Source organism: Herpailurus yagouaroundi, unplaced genomic scaffold (assembly GCF_014898765.1).
Source record: "Herpailurus yagouaroundi ecotype Mexico unplaced genomic scaffold, PumYag 160, whole genome shotgun sequence".
Taxonomy (NCBI): Eukaryota; Metazoa; Chordata; class Mammalia; order Carnivora; family Felidae; genus Herpailurus; species Herpailurus yagouaroundi.
The window spans coordinates 21,063,538-21,086,377 of NW_024412401.1; the positions used below are offsets into that span (position 1 = coordinate 21,063,538).

At 45.0% G+C, this 22,840-nt stretch overlaps 3 protein-coding genes across 6 annotated transcripts in view; all 3 read left to right on the plus strand.

Moving 5' to 3' along the window:
* TMEM8B (transmembrane protein 8B) overlaps positions 1–21,241 on the plus strand; it is a 69,202-nt gene extending 47,961 nt beyond the window's left edge. For all 3 annotated transcript variants that reach the window (XR_005792546.1, XR_005792548.1, XR_005792549.1), the window contains exon 14: positions 21,126–21,241. The gene's annotated coding sequence lies outside the window, so the exon portion shown is untranslated. The remainder of the gene's footprint in view (positions 1–21,125) is intronic.
* On the plus strand, positions 16,101–21,241 carry HRCT1 (histidine rich carboxyl terminus 1). Of its 2 annotated transcripts, none has more exons than XM_040481667.1 (2): positions 16,101–16,682; positions 21,126–21,241. In XM_040481667.1, the coding sequence occupies exon 1, from the start codon at positions 16,267–16,269 to the stop codon at positions 16,606–16,608; it is 342 nt and encodes a 113-aa protein (XP_040337601.1). In that variant the 5' UTR covers positions 16,101–16,266; the 3' UTR covers positions 16,609–16,682; positions 21,126–21,241. The 2 variants fall into 2 exon arrangements, with proteins under 2 accessions (XP_040337601.1, XP_040337600.1); XM_040481666.1 differs by having other exon boundaries at positions 16,102–16,815.
* A 123-nt stretch (positions 21,242–21,364) lies between these two features.
* On the plus strand, positions 21,365–22,613 carry SPAAR (small regulatory polypeptide of amino acid response). Its single transcript, XM_040481668.1, has one exon. The coding sequence runs from the start codon at positions 21,444–21,446 to the stop codon at positions 21,669–21,671; it is 228 nt and encodes a 75-aa protein (XP_040337602.1). The 5' UTR covers positions 21,365–21,443; the 3' UTR covers positions 21,672–22,613.
* Positions 22,614–22,840: the final 227 nt, after the last annotated feature.

Below are 22,840 nucleotides of genomic sequence, written 5' to 3' on the forward strand. Positions count from 1 at the left end.
GTGGAATCATATGGTACTTGTCTTTTTGTGACTGGCTTATTTCAATTAGCATAATGCCTTCAAGGTTCATCCTTATTGTAGACATTGCAGAATCTCTTCCTTTTTTAAGGCTAACAAATAGTCCATTGTATGTATATATACATTTTGCTTATCCATTCATCAGTTGATGGAAACTTGGGTTGCTCCCATGTTTTAGCTGCTGTGAACAATGCTGCTAGGCTAATATTAACCCTGCTTTTGGTTTTTGTGGGTATGTGCTCAAAGTGGAATTGCTGGATGATATGGCAATTACTTAAAAAAATTTTTTTGAGGAAGCTTCGTACTATTTTCTACAGTGGCTGTACTATTTTGCTTTCCCATCAACAGCATGCAAGAGTTCTAATTTCTCCACATCCTTGCCAAAACTTGTTAATTTCTGTTTTCTTTCTTAGTAATAGCCATTGTAATGGGCATGAGGTAGTAGCTTATTGTGGTTTTCAATTCCATTTCCATAATGATGAGTGATATTGAGCATCTTTTCATGTACTTATTGACCATTCATATATCATTTTGGAGAAATGTTGACACAAATCTTATTCCCACTGTTGAATTAAATTGTTTTTTTTGTTGTTGTCAAGTTTTAGAGGTTCTCTATAGATTCTGGATATTAATCTCGTATCAAATATATGATTTGCAAATATTTTCTCCTATTTTGTAGGTTGCCTTTATATTCTATAGATAGTATTTTTTGATACACAAAGTTTAAAATTTTTCATTAGGTCCGGTTTGTCTAATGTTTTTTTGTTACCTATGTTCTTGGTGTCATATCTAAGAAGTCATTGCCAGATCTAATGTTATAAGACTTGTGTCTTGTGCTTTCTTCTAAGAGTTTTATTGTTTCAGGTCTTACATTTAGGTCTTTAATCCATGTTGAGTTAATTTGGGGGTATGGGATCCCTTTAGGTAAGGGTTTAACTTCATTCTTTTCATGTGGATACCCAGTTTTTCCAGTGCCATTTGTTGCAAAGACTGTCCTTTCCCCATTGAATGGTCTTGGCACCCTTGTCAATAATCATTTGACCATATGTGTGGGAGTTTATTTCTGGGCTATTTTATTCTATTGGTTTATAGATCTCTCTCTCTCTCTCTCTCTCCCCCCCCCCCCCTTTTGCCAATGCCACACTCTTCTGATTGCTGTAACTTTGTAGTGAGTTTTGGAATCAGGAAGTGTGAGTCCTCCAGTTTTGCTCTTCTTTTACAAGATTGTTTTTGGCTGCTCAGTATCCTTTGAAATTCCATTGAATTTTAGGATGAGTTTTTCTATTTCTGCAAAACATGTCCTCGGGATTTTCATAGGGATTGCGCTGAATCTGTAAGTCACTTTGGGTAGTTTTGATATTTAAAGGATGGTAAGTCTTCCAATCCAGGAGCATGGGAAGTGTTTCTATTTATTTATGCCTGTTTAAATTTCTTTCAGCAATATTTGTATTTTTTTATTGTACAAGTCTTTCAGTTCTTTGGTTAATTCCTAAGTCTTTTATTCTTTATGATGCTATTGTACATGGACTTATTTTTGTTATTTATTTTTCAGATTGTTCATTGTTCCTGTATAAAAATGCAACTGATTTTTGTGTGTTGACTTTTGTATGTAGTATCTTGCTATGTTGCTGAGTTCATTTATTAGCATTAACAGCTTTTTTTGTGAAGTCTTTAGAGTTTTCTAAATATCAGATTTTCTTCAAATAGAGATAACTTTACTTATTTATTTCCAATTAGGTTGCCTTTATTTCTTTTTCTTTCCTAATTTCTCTGGCTAGAACTTTCAGTACTACGTTGAAAGGGGGGCATCCTTGCTTTGTTCCTGATCTTAGAGGAAAAGCTTTCAGTCTTTCACCTTTGAGTATGATGTTTGCTGTGTGTTTTTCATATATGAGTTTTATTATGTTGAAGTAGTTTCCTTCTATTTTCATTTTGTTGAGTGTTTTTATAGTTAAATAGTGTTGAATTTTGTCAAATGCTTCTCCTGCATCAATTGAGATGTTCATGTGTTTTTTGTTCTTCATTTTGTTGATGTGGTGTCTTACATTGATTGATTGTTGTATGTTGAACCATCCTTGCATTCCAGGAATAAATCTGACTTGTTGTGCTATATAATCTCTTAATATGTTTTTAAATTCAGTTTTCTAAAATTTTTACTGAGGATTTTTGCATGTATGTTCATCAAAGATATTAGCTTGTTAGTTTAGATATTAGTTAGATAGTTAGAGATTAGTTAGATATTAGCTTGTTAGTTAGATATTAGATATTAGTTTTGTTTTGTTTTGTTTTTTCCCTTGTGGCAGCTTTGTTTCCATTTGGTATGAAGGTGATGCTAGCCTCATAAAATGAGTTACAAGTGTTCTCTCTTGTTCTGTGTTTTTTTTTCTTTTTCTTTTTTTGGTTTTAATTTTTCTTTGGGTGTTTGGTAGAATTCACAGGTGAAGCCATCTGGTCCTAGTGTGTCTTTGGTGGGAGGTTTCGGGTTACTGATTCAATCTCCTTATTTGTTATTGGTCTGTTTCTTTCTTTCTTTTTTTTTTTTAATTTTTTTTTTATGTTTATTTATTTTTGAGACAGAGAGAGACAGAGCATGAACAGGGGAGGGGCAGAGAGAGAGGGAGACACAGAATCTGAAACAGGCTCCAGGCTCTGAGCTGTCAGCACAGAGCCCGACGTGGGGCTCGAACTCACAGACCGTGAGATCATGACCTGAGCCGAAGTCAGACGCTTAACCGACTGAGCCACCCAGGCGCTCCTGGTCTGTTCATTTCTTTTCAGTTCAGTTTTCATACGTTATGGGTTTCTAAGAATTTATCCATTTCTTCTAGATTATGCAATATGTTGGTGTATAATTGTTCATAGTAATTCCTTATGTTCTTTTTTATTTCTCTGTCATTTGTTGTAGTGTCTCCTCTTTCATTTCTGATTCTATTTATTTGAGTCTTTTAACTTTTTTCTATTAGTCTAGCTCAGGATTTGTTGATTGTAGTTTTTTCAAAAACTTACTCTAGATTTTGTTGATTTTTCCCTATTGTTTCTCTATTTGCTATTTGATTTATATCCACTCTAATTTTATTTTTTTCTTCCTTCTACTCACTTTGGCTTTCTTCTCAATTTTTAAAAAAAAATTTTTTTCAACGTTTTTATTTTATTTTTGGGACAGAGAGAGACAGAGCATGAACGGGGGAGGGGCAGAGAGAGAGGGAGACACAGAATCGGAAACAGGCTCCAGGCTCTGAGCCATCAGCCCAGAGCCTGACGCGGGGCTCCAACTCACAGACCGCGAGATCGTGACCTGGCTGAAGTCGAACGCTTAACTGACTGCGCCACCCAGGCGCCCCTTTCTTCTCAATTTTTAAGCTTGTTAAATTTCAGACTTTATTTTCCTAATAGAAATACTCCTTTGATTTCACTCTACATATTTTGATATGTGCTATTTCTCTCTTGTTCTCAATAATTTGTAATTTCCACTATTATTTCTTTTATTATAATTATTATAGAGTGTATTTCTTAATTTCCAAACAAATGGAGGTCATTGGGTAAACCTTAAATTTTTAAAATTTATCTCAGCTTGATTTCTAATTTAATTTCACTGTAGTCAAAGAATATGGTCTGTAGGATACCCATCCTTTAAAATTTGTTGAGACTTGCCTTACGACCTACTTTCTGGCAATTTTTCATCAATAGTATCTGTGTACTTGAAAAGAATATGTCTTCTCTGCTGAGGGCAGTGTTTCTATATATGTCCATTTTATCAAGCTTCACAGTTACTTTATTCGAATCTAAATTCTTACTGATTGTTTTGTCTGCTTGGTCTCTCAATAATGAAAAGATATGTGTTAGAATCCTTTTCTTCATTGTGAATTTACTGATTTCTCCTTATAGTTCTATAAAGTTCTATAAAGTCTAAAATAGCGACCATATGAGACAGTACTAGAAAACTCTATTGTACCACTTCACTGAGTATTAGGAGCATGCAACATTATAATTGGTGTATCCTGCTGGTGAAAATAATCCTTTGTATTTGTATATGGATCCTGTTTATCTCTAGAATTTTTTCTGCCCTAAAATTTACTTTATCTATTATTAACATTATACCAGTTTTCTTTTGCTTAGTATTTGCTTGACATATCTTTTCTATCTTTTTGCTTTCAACTTTTCTATCACCGTTTTTTAGACTTTTGTAGTAAATAGCACATAGCTTAAAAATATTTTTAATGTTAACAGAAAGGAAAAGGAATGAGGTCTAAGGAGGGTCACTTCAGCTGTCTAGTTGGCTAGAGGCTCATGGCTCATGACACCAGGCACTGAGACAGGGAATCAATCTCAAAATATCCCACTCTACTCCATTCCTGACCCTGATCCCTCTCTCCTCCACAGAAACATCATTCCATGAGTCACCTCTCTCCCTTGGTGATTCCCATGGAATATAGGGCTCAATCTTCTTGCACCTTTAAAATAAAACCTTCTTTGACATAATTTCCTCCTGCAGCTGCTGCCTCATCTCTCCTCTCCCCTTCACTGGCCAGTTTCTCAAGAAGTTATTCCTGCCTGTTCTACTATTCAGTTGTTCATTCCAGATCCCTAGATTTATACTTGTCTTCTACTTCTTAATTCTCCTCATCAGATGTGTCAGAAAGTTGTCTTACTTCCATCTCAATAATATATTTTGAGTTTGTTCTACCTGCTTTTCTCCTAGATACCATTGTGATGCATGCACCTATCATCTCTTGCTTGGACCACTGCACCTTGTTCTAGGAAGGGATTTCTGATCCTTTCACAGGCTAGCAGTGATACTCATCTATCTCTGAGTTCTTATATATTTACCTGTTGCTCAGCTAAGGCCTTCTGGGGATCTAGTTTGGGGACTTGTCCTTCAGCTGAAGTGATGTGGCACACCCACCCACACTCCTCATCTCCCATAGCTCTGGCCCCCAGAGATCAGACCAGAGGGATGGATCATTTTCACTGGGTACCACCTCCAGAAGTGGTCTGTCCCTGTGGCATTTTACAGCCTAATGCTGGAGAGTGGTGCCCTGAGCTCTGGGTACAGGCTCCCAGATGGTTAACTAGGCTGGGCTAATTGAACACTGCCTTTGGCAGTCTTCATAATCAGACGGGTTTCCTACTGGGAGCTGAACCCTTGGGTGTCCCTAACTGTCCCAGGGTAATTTTCCTACCTTTCAGCAGATACAGAATTGTGTTATGAGATTCAGTACCCCAGGAAACTCCTTGTTCTTGCCTCCACAGAAATAATGGTGCTACCTCAGTGTGGGTTGGTTAACAGGCCTCAGAGTCCTTATCCAGAGGGTAGAAACAGGTATGTCATTCTTCCTCTACTGGATTTCTCAACAGGTACACTACTGGTGTTTTGGACAAGATATTTCTTCCTCGTATGGGACTGTCCTCAATGTGGAATGTTTACCTTCCCTAGTTCTTGCATATGAAATGCTGACCCCAAATGCTGACCACTTCAAACACCCCACATATTTCTAAATGTACTCTAGAAGATTCTGTCCTCAGTCTAAAAAAAAAAAAAAAAAAAGAAAAAGAAAAAAGGCACCATGTGGACACTCATAAGCAAGGAAGTCACAGAGATTACCTAGATACTGAAATCCTATAGTGTTTTCAAGTCTGTCTTGGCTTGTCTCCAGGACCTAGACCTTCAGCTCTCTGAGGCTGTGACTATGATTCATCCCTGCCTGCCCTGGCACAGGACGTGATCCAGAGCAGGTGTGAGTGAGCAAAGGAATAGGATCTGTGGTGACTGGATGCTCTAGGTGACACTGTTCAGTAGAAATGCTACACAGGGTGCACGTGTAAGTTAAATGTGTAGCTTTAAAAAAAGTAAAAAGCAGCAGGTGAAATTAATTTAAATAATATATTTTAGGGGCACCTGGGTGGCTCAGTTGGTTAAGCATCCAACTCTTGATTTCGGCTTAGGTTGTGATCTCATGGTTTGTGAGATTAAGTCTCGAGTAGGGCTCTGTGCTGACAGCATGGAGTCTGCTTGCGATTCTCTCTCTCTCTCTCTCTCTCTCTCTCTCTCTTTCTGCCCCTCCCCTGCTCTCTCTCTCTCTCAAAATAAACTTTAAAAATATATTCTTATTTAATCCAACATAAAAATTATTATTTCAACCTGTGAATCGGATAAAAATTATTGATGAGATATTTTCCATTCTTTTGTGTACTAAGTTTTTGAAATCTGAAGTCTATATCACATATACAGACTCTCTCAACCCAGACTAGCCACATTTCATGTGTTCAATTGCCATGTGGCTAATAGCTATCAAGTGAGACAGAACTAGAAAACTCTATTTTCCTACTTCCCTGCCCAACTATTGCTTATTTCCCCCTGCCTACAACATTGTGTGTGTGTGTGTGTGTGTGTGTGTGTGTGTGTGTGGAAATTTTCAAATATATATATAGGTTATAAAAACTGTAGTGTGAATAGGCATATACTTAAAATCTAATTTCAACTATTGTTAACTGTTTGCCACATTTGCTTTATCACATATGAATTCATCTATCCAACCATCTTATTTTTTTTATTATTGTCTTTTTTTTTTTTTTTTTTTTTTTTTTTTTAGTGAAGGATAGGTTGGAAAGCCCCTCAGGAATCTATTATCTCTTTGGATGTTCTACATAAGCCTGAATCGGGAGTTTTTCAAATTTGTAGGGCAAAAGTCTTGAAAGACTCTTCCCTTTTTCTATCCATTATCTTCCCATATTCTCTTTTTCCTCTCCTGTGGATTCTCAAAGACATGGATTCTCTTTCAAAGGATGGCATCATGTCTCATTCAGTTCCATCTCTCAGTCCAGGACTGGGTTAGAGGTAGACTTTGGGGCCAGGGAGGCCTGGGCTCAATTCTGGCCCTGCCACTTCCTGGCTCTGTGCCTCATATGTAACATGAGAATAACAGAGTTGTGGGAGGTTCAAGTCAGATCAATTTGTAAGGTGTAATTATTCTAGCAATTATTAAAATAGTAGGTTGGGGAGAAAAGGGAAAGAAGTTTATTACTTATGAATGACCCTTTCTTTTGCACTTTGCTGGGGCCTTGTGAACACTTAGGTCCCAGAATTTACCTGGTACATTGTAATCATTTCTATATCGGTCTCCTATTCAAGGTAAAAAGCTCCTGGAGGGCAAGGACTATGTCTTTCTTCTCCCTAGCCTTAGCATTGAATTCAGGGCTTGATTAAATAGATATTAGTTAAATAAACAAATAGAATTCTAAGGGTCACAATTATCTTTCAGTGGTGGTTTCAGAAAGTTACAGAGACTCGAGAAGTCAGGAAGGAAAAAAACTTAGACTGTACAGATTCAATCTGTCCCCAGTCTTTCTCTCATAGTGCGTAAGGGGAAACTGAGGCTCAAGAAAATTTACTGTTTATCTGCACATTCATGTCTAAATGCTCATGGGCATACCATCCAGGAGAGTTGGGGAAGAGCATTCCCCTTGGATTAATCAGCTCTCACACATTTCTGAGGACAGACAATCTGGTATACTTCTTATACTTTTTGGCATATTTAAGCTGGCACCAATTGAGTTTATGATTCTGGAGTCTGACTGATCTTTAGTGAATGAGGTAGATTGCTGGGCTGGTATTCAGAGCTATTCTATTTGGGTGGGCATGGTTTCTGAATATTTTTTCTAAAGCTATAACTTTTGTTGCTTTTATTGTTACACAAGGTAGATGTTTATGGTTGAAATTTAAAAAATATAGATTGCCAGAATAAAAATCAATCACTGGTAACCTCACCACTCAGAGAGAAGCACTGTTAACATCACATTGTATAGCTCTCCAGACTTGTCTGTGCATATATTTAGGGTTACAACGCAAACATTCCCAGCGCTAACTGCCCTATACGCACAGATAAGGTCACATTTTTATGTTCCCAGATTTTGTAGACTGTATTTTCCTTTCAAGTGATGTCAGTGTTTCCATATACTCATCTCTAACCCCATCTTCCCACAGTCTCACCACTTATTTTTGGAACTCCCTGGGGGCTACCTCACATATTTCATACTTCATTCCTCCTCCTTCTGTCTCTTTTCTCTTTTCCATCACCACGTGGGGCCAGAAGAGACCAGTATTCCCCTGGCCCTGGATATCACGGCTCCCATCTACCTTAGAGCTTCAAACCTCTGCTATTCGGCTGTCATGTGTGGAAGTGGGTAGCTTTCTACAATGTGGGGGACCTCGGTGGCCTGGGTCCTCAGCTTGATTCCTGATTCAATAGGTTGAAAGGGGGAGAAAAAGGAACTTAGAAAACCTTCTCAAAAAAATGGCTTGACTTACAAGGAAAAGGGCCGTTTTGAATGTCAAAGATTGCCCATTAATTCCTTTTCTTTGTATTCTTTCTGTAATAATTCAGATTCTTCTTCAGACAGATACCCTGGGCTTCCTAGGAAGAAGCTCACATATTTCCTTCCTCAGCAGAATGTTTTATTTCTTCCTTGCCCCACCATTAGTATTCTTGCTTAATTTATCCCTTTTTAAAAAATGTTTTGTTTATTTTTGAGAGAGAGAGAGAGAGAGAGAGAGAGAGAGAGAGACAGAGTACGAGCGAGGGAGGGACAGAGAGAGAGGGAGACACAGAATCCGAAGGAGGCTCTAAGCTCTGAGGTGTCAGCACAGGGCCGGATGTGGGGCTCGAATTCGTGAACTGCGAGATCATGACCTGAGCCAAAGTCGAACCCTTAACCAACTGAGCTACCCAGGTGTCCCTGTATTTTTGTTTTTAAATAATCTTATTTATTAACCTCTTATTTGTGAATAGTTTTTAGCAAAATCGTTTAAATTTTCTAGGTATGCAATTATACAATTCATGATCTCTGCCTTTTATTTTATGCTCTTTTTAAAATTTATTTTATTTTATTTTTTAAATGTTTATTTATTTTTGAGAGAGAGAGAGAGCAGGGGAGGGGCAGAGGACCTGAGGCTCCTGCCTCTGTGCTGACAGCAGAGAGCCCCATGTGGGGCTTAAACTCATGAATCATGAGATCATGACCTGAGCCAAAGTCAGACACTTAACCAACTGAGCCACCCAGGCACCCTTATGCTCTTTTTTTTTTTTTTTTAATAAAATGTTTATTTATTTATTTTGAGGGAGGGAGAGTGTGTTAGTAGGGGGAGGGGCTGAGAGAGAGGGAGAGAGAATCCCAAGCTGGCTTCATGCTGTCAGCACAGAGCCTACACGGGGCTTGATCTTATGAACCAACTGGGAGATCATGACCTGAGCCAAAATCAAGAGTCAGACGCTGAACTGACTGAGCCACCCAGATGTTTCTCTTACCACTTTTACCTAACACAGTTAAAAAAAAGAGCATAGGAGCACCTGGGTAGCTCAGTCAGTTCAGCAGTGTCCCACTCTTGATTTTTGGCTCAGGTCATGATCTCATGGTTGGTTCATGAGATTGAGTTCCAAGTTGGACTCCATGCTGTGTATGGAGTCTGATTAAGATTCTCTCCCTCCCTCTCCCTTTGCTCCTCCCCTGCCTGTGTGTGTGTATGCTCTCTCTTTCTCTCAAAATAATAATAAATAAATACAAATAAATTAAAAATAAAAGTAATTTTTTTTAAAGTGGTGAGTGTGAACATTCTTAATTATTCCTGATTTTCATGAGAACATCTGTGTTTTTTTTACCAACAGTCATGATGTTGGCTACTGGTTTGAGATATTTTTCTTTTTAATCATATTAAGAGAGTATCCTTCTAATACTACACTTCTATTTTTTTGTTCATTTGTATATTTATCAGGAATGAATAGTGAATTTTATCAAATGTCTTTCTGCCATCTATTGAGGTGATTGTATGGTTTTACTCCTTTTACCTATTTATATAGTTAATTACAACAATAGATTTCTAAAAAATATCAAACCACCCTCACATTCCTAGAATAAACTGTATTTGCTTATGGAGTATTAGTCTTTCAGTATTCTGCTAGGGATACAAACATGGTATTCATTTTTTAGAATTTTGATGTTTGTCTATGGTGTTTTCATGCTATAGTTGTCAGGGTTGGTATCAGGATTATTAAAAAAAATTTTTTTTAATGTTTATTTATTTTTGAGAGAGAGAGAGACAGAGTGTTGAGTGGGGGAGAGGCAGAGAGAGAGGGAGACACAGAAGCAGAAGCAGGCTCCAGGCCCTGAGCTGTTAGCACAGAGCCTGACGTGGGGCTCAAACTCATGAGCTGTGAGATCACGACCTGAGTCGAAGTTGGACGTTCAACTGACTCAGCCACCCAGACGCCCCTGGTATCAGGATTATTATGCTAGTTTTATAAAGTAAATTTTATAGATTAAAAAAGGAAAGTTTCTTTCTCTATTCTTTGAGACAGTTTGAACAGCTCCTGTTATTTGTAGGATCATTTTTTTTATTAAAATTTTTTTAATGTTTATTTATTTTTGAGAGAGAGAGAGAGAGAGAGAGCCAGAGTGTGAGAAAGGGAGGGGGCAGGGAGAGACAGGGAGACACCGAATCGGAAGCAGGCTCCAGGCTCTGAGCTGTCAGCACAGAGCCCAACGTGGGGCTCGAACTCACAAACCATGAGATCGTGACCTGCGGCAAAGTCGGACACTTAACTGAGCCACCCAGGCGCCCCTCCTTTTCCTTTTTTAAAATAGACTATTTTTTTTTAGAGCAGTTTTAGGTGCACAGCAAAACTGAGTGGAATGTACAGAAATCTCCCACATACTTCCCGTCTCCACATATGCACAGACTTCACCACTGTCAACATTTGGCACCATGGTGGTACATTTGTTATAATCAATGAACCTGCATCCATATATCAGAGTCACCCGAAGTACATAGTCTACATTAGGGTTAACTCTTGGTGTTGTACATTGTAAGGGCTTTCCTGATGTATAATGACATGTACCCACCAGGATAGTGCCTGCGAAATAGTTTCACTGCCCTAAACACTGGCAATGGCACTGTTGCCTCTGTGCTCCGCCTATTCATTCCTCTCTCCTCTCTAGCCGCTGGCAGCCACTGATTCTTTTGTCTCCATAGTTTGGCCTTTTCCAGAATATCACATAGTTGGACTCATACAGTATGTAGCCTTTTCAGATTGTCTTCTTTCTCTTACCAAAATGCATTTAAGATTTCCTCCGTGTCTTTTAATGGCTTGATAGCTTATTTCTTCTTAGTGCTGAATAATAGTCCACTGTTTCAATGTACCTTAGTTTATTTATCCATTCACCTACTGAAGGACATCTTGGTTGCTTCTAAGTTTTGGCAATTAAGAATAAAGTTGCTGGGGTGCCTGGGTGGCTCAGTCAGCCAAGCACCCAACTTCGGATCAGATCATGATCTTATAGTTTGTGGGTTTGAGTCCTGTGTCGTGCTCTGAGCTGTCCCAGAGCCTGCAGCCGCCTTCAGATTCTGTGTCTCCATCTCTCTCTCTGCCCCTCCACCTGCTTGTGCTCTCTCTCGAAAATAAATATACACAAAAAAAGAATAAAGCTGCTGTAAACATCTGTATGCAGGTTTTCTGTGAACATAAGTTTTAAATTACTTTGTGTTAATACCAAGAGGTGTGATTGCTGGATCATATGGTAGCATGTGTTTAGTTTTGTAAGAAACTGCCAGACTATTTACATAATGACTGTAACATTTGAGTTCCTTTATATATATATTTTTACATCACATTTTTAATGTCAAAATTTCACCTGGGTGTACCTAGATGGCTTGCTCTGGCTTCTTCAAATAGTCTGCCTAGTACTCAGGGTGACTTTTCATCTAAAGATGGAATTCTTCAGCTCAGGGAAGTTTTTTTTAAGTTTATTTATCTTGAGAGGGGATGGGGGGAGGGACGGAGAGAGAGGGAGAGAGAGAGAATCCCAAGAAGGCTCTGCACTGTCAGCACAGAGTTTGACGCAGGGCTCATACTCATGAACTGTGAGAACATGACCTGAGCCAAAATCAAGAGTTGGATGCTTAACCAACTGAGCCACCCAGGTGCCCTTCTTTATTTCTTTAATGATCATTTCTCCATGGGCTCTGTTCTCTACTTCTAGAATGTCTGCTATATAAGCTTATTTGATTTCCTGGCCATTTCTTCCCTCTCTTTCTCTCTTTATTCCTTTTTTCCCCCCGAGACTTATGAGGATGGTTCTCAAAGCAATCTTTCCTGATTTGATTTTTAATCTGAGAGTAAATTTCCTGCTTTGAGTATTTCCCCAAGTTTATGTATGGATTGACTTTTGAATATTATTTAGAATATACATTTTGGGATTTTACTATTTCTCCGTTTTTTAGATTCTAGTAACCTTGGTAATAAGGTACAATACTTGATATCTTTTTTTATATATCTAGCAATTTTTCTCTATTTGCTCACTTTACTTATTCATTTATTTTTAAAGTTTATTTATTTTGAGAGAGAGAGTGTGCATACATGTGAGTGGGGCAGGGGCAGAGAGAGAGGAAGAGAGAGAATCCCAAGCAGGCTCTGCACTATTAGTGAGACATAGGGCTTGATCCCCACAAACTGTGAGATCATGACCTGAGCCAAAATCAAGAGTCGGATGCTTGACTGACTGAGCCACCCAGGCGACCCTATTTGCTTGCTTTAAAGAGGGACCTAGACTGATGTTTGTTTGGTATTGTAATTGAAATAGTTCTATAAAAATTCTGTAGCTTATTTTCAAGCATGTTGGTGTAAGGCAAATGGAGAAAGAAGAAAAAAGAGCCTGGTTGTTTATGATTTAGTTTTTTAGATTGGGGTTGGGGGTGGTCTACTTGGCCATGATTAGGGCAGGGAGAGCTCCTGAGAAGAGGAGAGAGGTTTGCTGCTGTTCTTGGCAACTTCTTTTCAATATTTACTAAGGCCACCCACGGTTAGGCAGAGGAGTATCTCCCTTCTCTAACTGGCATGAGCAAGCCAAGTTAGGAACGTGCTGGCCAATATCCCTGCTTTTTGTGCAGAACAAAAGATGAGCTGAGTCTTGGCCTTTCTTCTGAGAGCAGCCACCCGTGCAATACCTAAAGTCACTCAACTTGTTTTTTGCCAGTGCCCACCTCACCCTCATTCCTAGTCTTGGCTGTCTATCATAGGTCTTAGGGGAGGCTCTGCTGGGGCATACCCTTCATTACCTCCCAGAGACACCCTTCCTTAGTCAGTGCCTCCATCAATATGGTTTCATTTGTACTATATCTTGTGGAAATTCCTTAAAATTTCCAGACCAGAATCTGGAACAGAGAGGAGTTAAGTAAATGGATTCAAATTATGATCTATAAACAAAGATCAGAATGCAAAACTTATTTTTTACAGTTTCACCACTAGGTGGTGCTACCAAGCGCTGAAAACAATGGTTGCTCTCTTGGGACAGCCAAGAACCACTTGTATCTAGTACACGCAGGAGTTTGTGAGCTTGTATGGAACTTGTATGCACTCATGCATATGTGCATGAATATGTGCCTGAGTATGTGTACACACACAATTCTCGGTGCATGAGTTTACCTACAGAGCAATTTACAAGGGTGCACAGATATGTGAGTGAATGCATAAATCTGTGCACTCTGGAAAGAATGGGCATGAAGCTAAATGATAGGAACTCCAAAAGGCTGATCTTTCAGCTGCATAGTCTGAAACTCCAGTCCCTCAGCTAGGAAGGTAGCTTGTGCGGGGTGCAGAAGACCAAACCCCATGAGAGAAATACAACCACAGTGCTACACAAGAGCTTTTCTGACGCAGTCACACGTTCCTCTAAAGTCATCAGCCCTGCAAACCCTTGTGTTCAGTTGGGACTCCAAGAAGGTCTCAGTCACTTCTGCAGTCCCAGAGGACTGTGGTCTCTATACCTTCCCCCGAGTGCTCAAAGCATCTAATCAAACACCCACTCTGAGATCCTATCTTCTGTCCAGATGGGAAGTGACCCTGCACTTAAGAAAACAAATGTCATGTGTGTGTGTGAGAGAGTGAGGGAGGGAGGGAGGGAGAGAGAGAAAGAGAGACAGAGATAGAGAGGTGGGGAGTTCAGATTCATTCACATCTGTACAGCCCTTTCCCGGTTATCTCTGTAGAAGATCACCAGCTGATCTCAGACTCTCACTCTGGATGCCCCCCTCACTCTAGGAATAGTGCTGTCTTGATTACCTGCTGTACAGAATAGCCCACAAAGCTGGGAAAACTTAAGCAAGTCCCTTCCCTTCTCTGGCCTCAATTTCTCTAACTCTCAGTGAGGGCTGGGTCTGGGTGATTCCAAGAGTGCTTTGTGCTGACTGAAGCTCTGCATGTCTGCAGTTTGCAGGGTCCTGCCCCATCCGTGGCTGGCGTGGAGTGGGAATCTCCTTCGAGAAGGAGAAAGTTCTGTTGTCTTCCTCCTCCTCCTTCCAGCAGACTTTCTTCCTTAATAGGCCCTGAGGGAAGGCAGCTGGGCCCCCAGGGCCCTGGAAGCCATAGGAAGGAGCTCTCACTCCAGCATCATTAAAAGTTGAATTGGCTTTCAGTCTGAGGGCAAAAGCCCCAGGACTCATTAGACCTGCTGCCCCCTGAGCCCAATTTGGTTGAAGGGAATGTTTGACGTTTTCATCCAGAGAGGGTTTTCAGTAAGGGTTTGAGGCCTCCCTGAGGAGAGCTCATCTCATTGAGGTCTGAGAGGAAAAGTCCCCGGAGGTCACCTTTTGCCTTGGAACTTTTCCAGAAGAGGAACCAGGCTGGGTCAGGGGACGGGCTTGCGTAAGGTCACACAGAGGCTGGCTGCTGAAAACACTCCTCCAGGTGGTAGAGAGATGAGCACACAGCAGGGAAGGATAGAAACTGTGGGGCGCTCACTGTGGAGGGTCCCTGGACATCTGTGGTCTCATAGAGTGAGACAGAGAGCCGCATGTGAAAAGGAGCTTTGAGGACAGCTTGACAAACCCACAGCAGAAAGGGCTCCCCAGGGAGATAGCGGGTGCCCAGCCCTGAGGCACGTGAGCCAAATGGACAGTACTTGTTTAGGATGAACAGAGGGGATTTGGGACCAGGAGGGGTAGGGGAGTCTGCGGCTGTTCAGGTCCGGCCTGCTCTGTAAATTCTCCACCAGTAAGGAATGGTATGTCACTTCTGCTGCTCAGAAGGTATGGGACGGAGCCAGAAGCCTGCCATTTATGGCCAGTCAAGACTGTTGAATGGGGAACCAGGAGGCTGGGATGGCGCCTGGCCTCTCTGAGCTCAGTAGCCCCCTCCCTGCCTCCTGCAGCACGGGTAACTCCCAGAGTGGGCACCGAGGACCCAGAGACGGCGTCTGGCTGTCTCAATGATGAATCTGCCCGCAGTGCCTCACTGAGCTCTGGAAGTACAGGACAATTCATTGCACAGGGCCCGCCCCTGTCCTGGAGGACTCCGGCAGCAGGACAGACAGCCAGAGGCGCTCAAATCCTGAGGTCTCCCCAGCCCAAACTCCACTGCAATATTGATGGCAAACATGTGTCAGGGACTGGTTTAAGTGCTTTATAATCTTAACTGCTCAAATCCTTAGAAAACCATATGTATGGGGGAAGGTACTCTTTTTTTCTTTTTTTTTCTTTTTTAATTTGAGAAAGAGAGAGAGAGAGAGAGAGAGAGAGAGAGAGAGAGAGAGAGAGAGTGCGAGGGAACATAAGCAGGAGAGAGGGGCAGAGGGAGAGAGAATCTCAAGCAGACTCCACACTCAGCACAGAGCCTGACTCGGGGCTCAATCCCATGACCCTGGGATCATGACCTGGGCCAAAGGCAAGAGCCTCAACCGACCGAGCCGCTCAGGTGCCCCAGAAAGTTACTCTTATTAGCCATTTTACAGATGAGGAAACGGAGGCACAAAGAGGTCAGGTAACTTGTGTATAGTCATAGAACTAGTGCGTTGTGTTGTTCCAGAACCTATGTTCTTACTTGCTATGCTGTCCTGTCTAAAAGAGGAGGGAGCGGAGGCCAGGGAGGGGAAGGGGCCGGTTTGGTCGTTTGGCCAGGTGACAGGGATGGGGGGGCCGGGACCTCTTGTCTTCAGCCTCAGGATTCTTCCTTCCACAGCCCCTCCTGACAGTTCCTCTGTCCCCACCCAGCCTCCCCATGGACCTCCCCAGAGTTAACAGTCCCCTGGCCTCTTACTTGGCGGGCAGCTCCAGCCCAAAGAGGCTGCACCCACATTCCCTGGCTGCTCTCCAGCCCGCAGGAGCTGAGGCAACAAAGTCCAGTGAGTTGTGAGGGCTGAGTAGAGGCCGCCGAAGGGGAGGCAGCAGCAGGGAGCTGCCGAGAGGAAGGACTGTCCAGCTTCCAGATGCCAGGCCTCCTGGGAAGCACGACCCTCGCGGGCTTGATCACAGGCATTGCCGTGGCTCTTCTGCTGTTGGTGCTGCTGCTGGCCACCTGCCTGTACCACGGACAGCGGGACCATGACGTGGAGAGGAACCGCCCGGCCGCGAGGAGAAACCGAGTCCGGTGGGCCCAACCTTGGCTCCTCCCGGGCCGGGGCCACCCGGGACACGCTCACTGTTTCCGTCATCCTGGCCACGTGTCTCACACGCACCACGTGGGCCTCCACCACCATCGCCTCCACCGACACCTCTACCACCAAGCCCACCACCAAGCCCACCTCCATGCCCACCGAGGCCACCACTGACGCCTGTGAATGGCAGCCACTGCCTGCCCTCCCGTGGACCCCCATGCTCCTGTGCAGAAGGGCGCCTCTCTGTGGTAAACACTGAGCACTGTGCCCTGGGTCCTGCTTGGCTTCTTTTGCATACCCCCCCCCCCCCCCCCACAGGGTACTATAAGGAGAGAAGCGAGGAATACAGGGGTGGCCCTGCACACACTGGAAGGTAACAAGGTGAGAGCAGAGATGGTCCTTTGGGGATGGACCCTGCCTGTGACTGTAACTCCCAGGGGACACCAGTGCATGTGGATGCACAGAAGATGTACCGTGCTCTCTGAAGTGCTGTCCTCTGATTTACTCAGGCCCTGGCCAGGGGCGTAGCTGGGAGGGGACAGCAATGCCTTGTGTTTGGAGAAGACAGTATGAGGCTGCAAGGTCAATTCACTGGTGCCTTAATACAAGAAAATAAAAACTACGAGGAAGCTTTTGTGAAGAGGCTCTTGATCGTACAGCTCGAGTGGGAGAGAAGGATCGAGCCACCAGGCATGTGTCTGCAATGCCCTGGGAACATCCTTCTCTGGTGAGAAGTGAGTGCCTGGCACTGGCAGCTTGTGCCTGCTGCTTGAGGGCTGGCCGTGCCCTGGGGGAAACTGGGCAGGCCCTGTGGTGCTCCAAGGGCAGTAGGAGAGAAAAGCTTGGGGCCTAAGCTCTGAGGGAGGACGTGGGGTTTGCACGCAGCCCTGCCTAGAGAGGGCTCTCTGTGTACCAGGGGAGCTTTGGGCTTCTGTGGGACAGTCCAGGGGCTCAGAGAAGAGGGGTGAGGCCACCCAGGCTGGTCACCAAGGGCTCTTTCTCCAGAGCTCTTTCCAGTGCATCTCCGGGGCAGACTGAACCCTGGGACCTGCAGAAGCCCCAGTCTGTGAGCTGTGTTGAATTCAGTGTTTCCTTGATAACTCAATCAGGGTTTCTTATCCAAGCCTTGAGGCTCCAGCTCCCAGACCCACTGGTGCCTGTGTATAGCAGAGGGGCTGGGAGGTTCTTTAAACTGGAGGAGGTGGTGCTGGGTGGCCTTGGGAGAGTGCTTGTCTCCCCAGGATCTCAGTTTCCTCTTCCGTAAAATGGATGGATAGCAGAGACCTCTTCTTGCCAAAGCCTGGAGGCATGTTCTAAATACCCCATGAATAGCTGGCACAATTCCACAGGGAGGAAGGAAATCTTGTCCTGAGGCCTTGCCTGGGCTTGGGTGGGAAGCAGAGAGAGGAGAGCCTCAGGGGCCAGGAGAGGTGGTGGGGAGGGGCTCGAGAACGGGCCCGAAAGTCAGGGGCCTGGTGACTCATTGGAACAGAACATCCTGTTTCTTTTCTAGTTCCTGGTGGATTCTCTGTGAGGGTTGGAGGTGTAAGGGGGAGAGGGAGGCAAATCCACACTGACAGCCGTGCTAGGTTTCTGGGCTGGGAAAGTAGGTCACGGGTCACCACGTACTGCTGATTTTATCTCTGCAGCGTCCTTCAAATCTGCCTCCCCTCCAGCATTCCCGAGTCTGTCCTAGCTTGTCCTCCCCCCACCCACCCCCCCAATCTGGACTCCTGCCCATGTCCAGCCCTGCCCCTTTTTGAAGTATCTCTGCACCGTGGCCTGCAGGATCTGCGGAAACTCCTTATAGCCCTAGGGGTGAAGTCCCTGCCTCCTGGTTGGTTATTAAAGGCCCCTGGTCTGGTCCCTGTCCCTTGCTCCTTTTGTCCTATCCACACTGCTCTGGTCATTGGCCCCAGAAAACACCTCATACTTTCCCCTCTCTGTGTCTTTGCCCAAGAAGAATTTGTTGCTCCCTCCTATGGGTTTCCAATTTGCTATTCATATTTATTTTTATATTTCTGGTGGAACACTGAATACATCTGTCTCTTCCCCCAGAGATTTATGGCAGGATTCAAGGGCCCCTGCCCTCATGCATCTAAGAAACTTTGAGGGCTCCCTGCCCCCAGTGCAGAACCAGCCCACACAACAGATGCTCAGGAAAAATTCTCAGAACGTCATGCTCTCTGGAAAAGTAAATATGATCGGAATAACCGCTGCCAGAAGTTTGGGGCTTGAGGGACACCAAGTATGGCAGGACCTGAGGGGATTAGGCCTCTGAGCTCCTGGGGCCCTTGCTGAGGGGGCTTGTGCTCCCCCTCCATCCCCAGTGTTGGGAGCCTGAAAAGTGGGAAACATTTAACAGATGGACGTGGGTGGGCCTGCTGGCTTGGACGTCCCCTCTCCCTCCCTCATCTCTTTATGTAGCCCTGTGTCAGTCTCGGATGGCCTGCCTTTCCTAAATGTGGCCTGGAGTCTCTGGGAGAGCTCTATTCTCTCTGCTTTAGGATGTCTGCCATCATCTTTCCCCTTCTAATGTAAGGGAAAGTAAGGGATGTGTCTTTTTCTGATCAGTTGATGATGGTGGCTGTGGGCGACACATATGTATCTAAATGGTAGTTATCTTGGGAAGTCCCACGGCGTCTGGGGTCCATGGTCAGGGGCTGTATATTACAGGATTACAATAGTCACAGGAAGAGGAGAAGATACCCAGAAAAAAGCCCTTAGCACAAACGTCTCTGAGCAGTAGTAAACATGTATGGCTGTCTTGATCTTTCCAACTCGCCTGAGAATGCCGCTGCCGCTTAAATCACAGGACAGGGCTGTTGGGGGATAGTTGAAGGCAAGGACCCTGAACTGAGTGGGCATTGTGGTGAAAGTATCTGCACCCTGTCCATCTTCATCAAGGATGGCTCCTTGTGCCCTGGGCTTGAGATGCCGTGTTGGTCATTCCATGTTGCAGACTGCGGGTGTGACATCATATGCAACCCTGAGGAGCCTTCATAGCAGACTGGACCTGTCCTCACAATATCCCTGGGGCCCTCTCATTGTGCCACACAGCCTGTGTTCAACTATTGAATGTCTGTTGTCAGAATGGATCAGAAGGCCTAATTTACTGGCGAATCAGAGAAGGGGCCCCAATCTCAGAAACAGATAAGGAAACCCATCCAAGGCAGAAGACAAGAGGGCTGAGCAATTGTCCTTTATTCCAGGAATAAACACACGTGCTGAAAAACACACATCTACAACGGGTGGCCTCCAACTACATGCGTCCACAAAGACCAGGCAAACGAGAATTCAAAGAAACAAATAATTCAGTTTGAAACCGGATTCCTCTGGTGCCCTCTGTCTCCTGAACTGGCGAGTTGATTTTGGTGATTCAGTCTGAAACCATGCGCCCCAGACTGGCACATCATGTTTCCTTTCTGCTCTGGCTGCCCTACTTAACACAAATAATCTGAGGTGTCCAGGTTTGCCATGGGCCCGGCTTGCCCAATGCCGTTCATGCAGAGGAAGAGCCCGGAGCTCATCCTGGAAAAGGGAAGAGTGAGAATATGACAGGCCTCATTTAGTCCAAATAGTTGCTCTCTCATCCTGCACTTAGCAACTTCCTAAAACTGGTACTAAAGAAAATTCACTGGGGCCTTGGAGAACTCTCAAGAAACCCTGTGCCTGGTACCTGGAAGCATTGTTCCTCACTGCTCTGTTTCTCAGAGTTTGGGTCAAGTGGGACCGGCAATCCAGCCTCCTTTCTGGAAGTGGGGTCGTCTCAGGCGGTTAGCTGTGGAAGAGCCGGGACCGGGTGGCGGTCAGGAGGCAGCTCTTCTGGCAGACTTCCTGGGTGGCCTGGCCCGGCTGGCCCCTCACCCGGATGGGCTAAGTGGAGAGCCTGCCTTGCCGGGCTGCAATGGCGTGGGGGGCTGGGGGGGGTGGGGTAAGTGCAGTCACGGAGGGGGCAGGCAGCTGTGCAGGTCCTGGGCCCACACTCACAATTGGAGGAAGGAATCCAGGAAGTTCTCAGAGCTGCACAGGCATCTCAGAGCCTTGTCCCAAGCAGGACCAAGGCTGCAGCGCCCAGGGATGAGTGTGCCGTGGCCTGGCCCCTGGGGTGGCCCCCGGGTCAGGAGGCCATGGCACCACTGCCGGCTCTGTCGCTTGGAGAAGCCCTGGGTAAGTTTTCACAGCATCCGAGTGTGAGCAGGCAGCAAGGAGGGTTGGGGAGCGGGGAGGCCATTCAGAAGACGGCTTCTCCTGGAACAGGAACCACAGGGTGAAGGAGCCCCATAGTGAATCACTGAAGGGGTTTGGATCCTGCCCTATCTAGATAGCGCTCTCCCACCCCATGCAGAAAAGGATGCCAAGTGAAAGGGACCACAGCCCCCTGCCAAAGGCCCCATGGCCCTTGTGGTGACCTGGCAGTGCCTCCGCCCCGACCTGGCACAGAGCCTTTCTCCCCACCTGCGTTCCTGCCCTTGCTCAGGTCCAGGAGCTCAGGAGGCATCGGATAGGCTGATTCAAGGACTGGCCCAAGGTTCCTCTAGGGGCGGAGCCCAGGCTCATCCGGGGTCCCCAGGAGGCGGAGTATCTTGTCTTTTGTCTGAGAAGACAAACTCTTGAAATCTGTAGGCGTCACCAGGGGGCAGGGTTGGCAATGTTCCCTCTGAGCAAAGTCTTCTGTTCCTTCTTTCCAGCCCCTCCAAGTCCAGGAAGTCTTGTGCTCACATCTTTCAGGACAGCTCTTCTTCCAGAAGTCGCCAGCGGAGTTGACCACAGTTCTTGGAATCCAGACCAGAGGCTTAGAAAACAATAACAGAGACCCACCGAGGTCTGAGTAGCAGCATGCGGGGTGCCCCATGGCCCAGAAGGGCCGTGACCCAGGGCCTCAGACCAGCATCCGCTTAGGAGACCACAAGGAGAGCGGCTGGAAGGGCAGAGTGCCTGCCACCACCAAGGGCACCCTGTTTTGAATGGGGAGCTAGGGCTCAGCCGGTCATCTGCCACGTGGGGCCATGGAAACAGCAGTGATCGGAGTGGTGGCCGTGCTGTTTGTGGTCACCGTAGCCATCACCTGCATCCTGTGCTGCTTCAGCTGTGACTCAAGGACCCAGGATCCTCAGGGGGGGCCCGGCCACAGCTTTACAGTGGCCACGTTTTGCCAGGAGGCTTCTTTCTTCACGGGGCCAGGTCACCATGCCCAACCAGTGGTGGGTGCCCGGGACTTCTGGACCTTCATGTGAGGCCTGACAGTCCCCAGGATTTGTTCTGCTGGTGAGTCAGATTCACTCATCACCCAGCGAGCCTTCCCCGGTGTCCTACTCCTCCAATGCTGCATTCCTGTCCTTCCCTGCCTCTATTCTGCAAGCTCCCCGTCCCATCCCATCTCACTTTGCTGTGCCCTCCAGCCTGGGAGATCCGCAGCGGTGGGACCAGACGGGATTCAGCTTGGACCCCTGAGAGCTCAGCCGGACCCTTCCCACAGGATGGGGCTTAGGAGAGGCCTGAAGAGTGACTGCTGGGCAGTGTCAGATTGCACGGCGAGCCAGCTCTTCTGATTTACATGGGGGACTGAGATGTCACTGGAATTTATTGTAAACAGAGTGCTGGTTCACTCAGGTTATTCCGGGATGCCTGTGACACTGGTTCTCTGGCCACCAGAAGAAACAGCGAGCTCAAGTAGACATTTTTATGTTTCTATCTCCCTTCTGATTGAGTCGTTTTGTTACTTGCAAGTGCACATTGCAAAGAACCTGATGCCAAGAATTGTCTCCTGCCAGTTGCCTGAATCAGCCCTGAGATCCTGAAACCAAAGGGCTGCTTCCTGGGAACACATGATTTATTTTATGATTGAAAATGTATACCCCTTCATAGACGTCTCAAGAATCAACAGAAAAGAATCAAGGTCAAGAATCAAGGGGAAAAAGAAAGTCACAGCAAGTACAAGATGTTTTCTTAACAGCAACGCCAGAAAGAAGACTTTGAAACATACTTTGAGACTTTCTTACTATATTCTTATAGGTCACTTCTATTCTCAGAGAATGGAAGTGACTTCCATCACTTAGGAATGATAGAAAAATCATGAGCTGCAAGATAATTCCAAATACGTTAAAATGTTGTGTTACATTGAGAGCATGTAACAAAGCTCTTGCTTTCATCACAAATAAAGACATGCTCAGTTTTCATTAATAGAAAATCTGTTTTTTCTGTAGCAGGAAATGAAGGCTGTGCCAGGTTTAGAATATGGTTTGAAGGACGCAAACTTCTGGCTCTCCTGGCTCATACATCTCCATCCTGCCTTGAATGGATGCCTCTCCTAGGACCTGCTTATTGAGGAGGGAAAAACTGACCCTGACAGGGGTCTGGCCTCTACGGGTACCTAGACAGGCCATCTTGGCCTTGTGGCTGCCGG

What these genes read in the sequence shown, in the direction of transcription:
- HRCT1 (XM_040481667.1), top strand. Translation starts at nt 16,267, where the DNA reads ATGCCAGGCCTCCTGGGAAGCACGACCCTCGCGGGCTTGATCACAGGC.
- SPAAR (XM_040481668.1), top strand. Translation starts at nt 21,444, where the DNA reads ATGGAAACAGCAGTGATCGGAGTGGTGGCCGTGCTGTTTGTGGTCACC.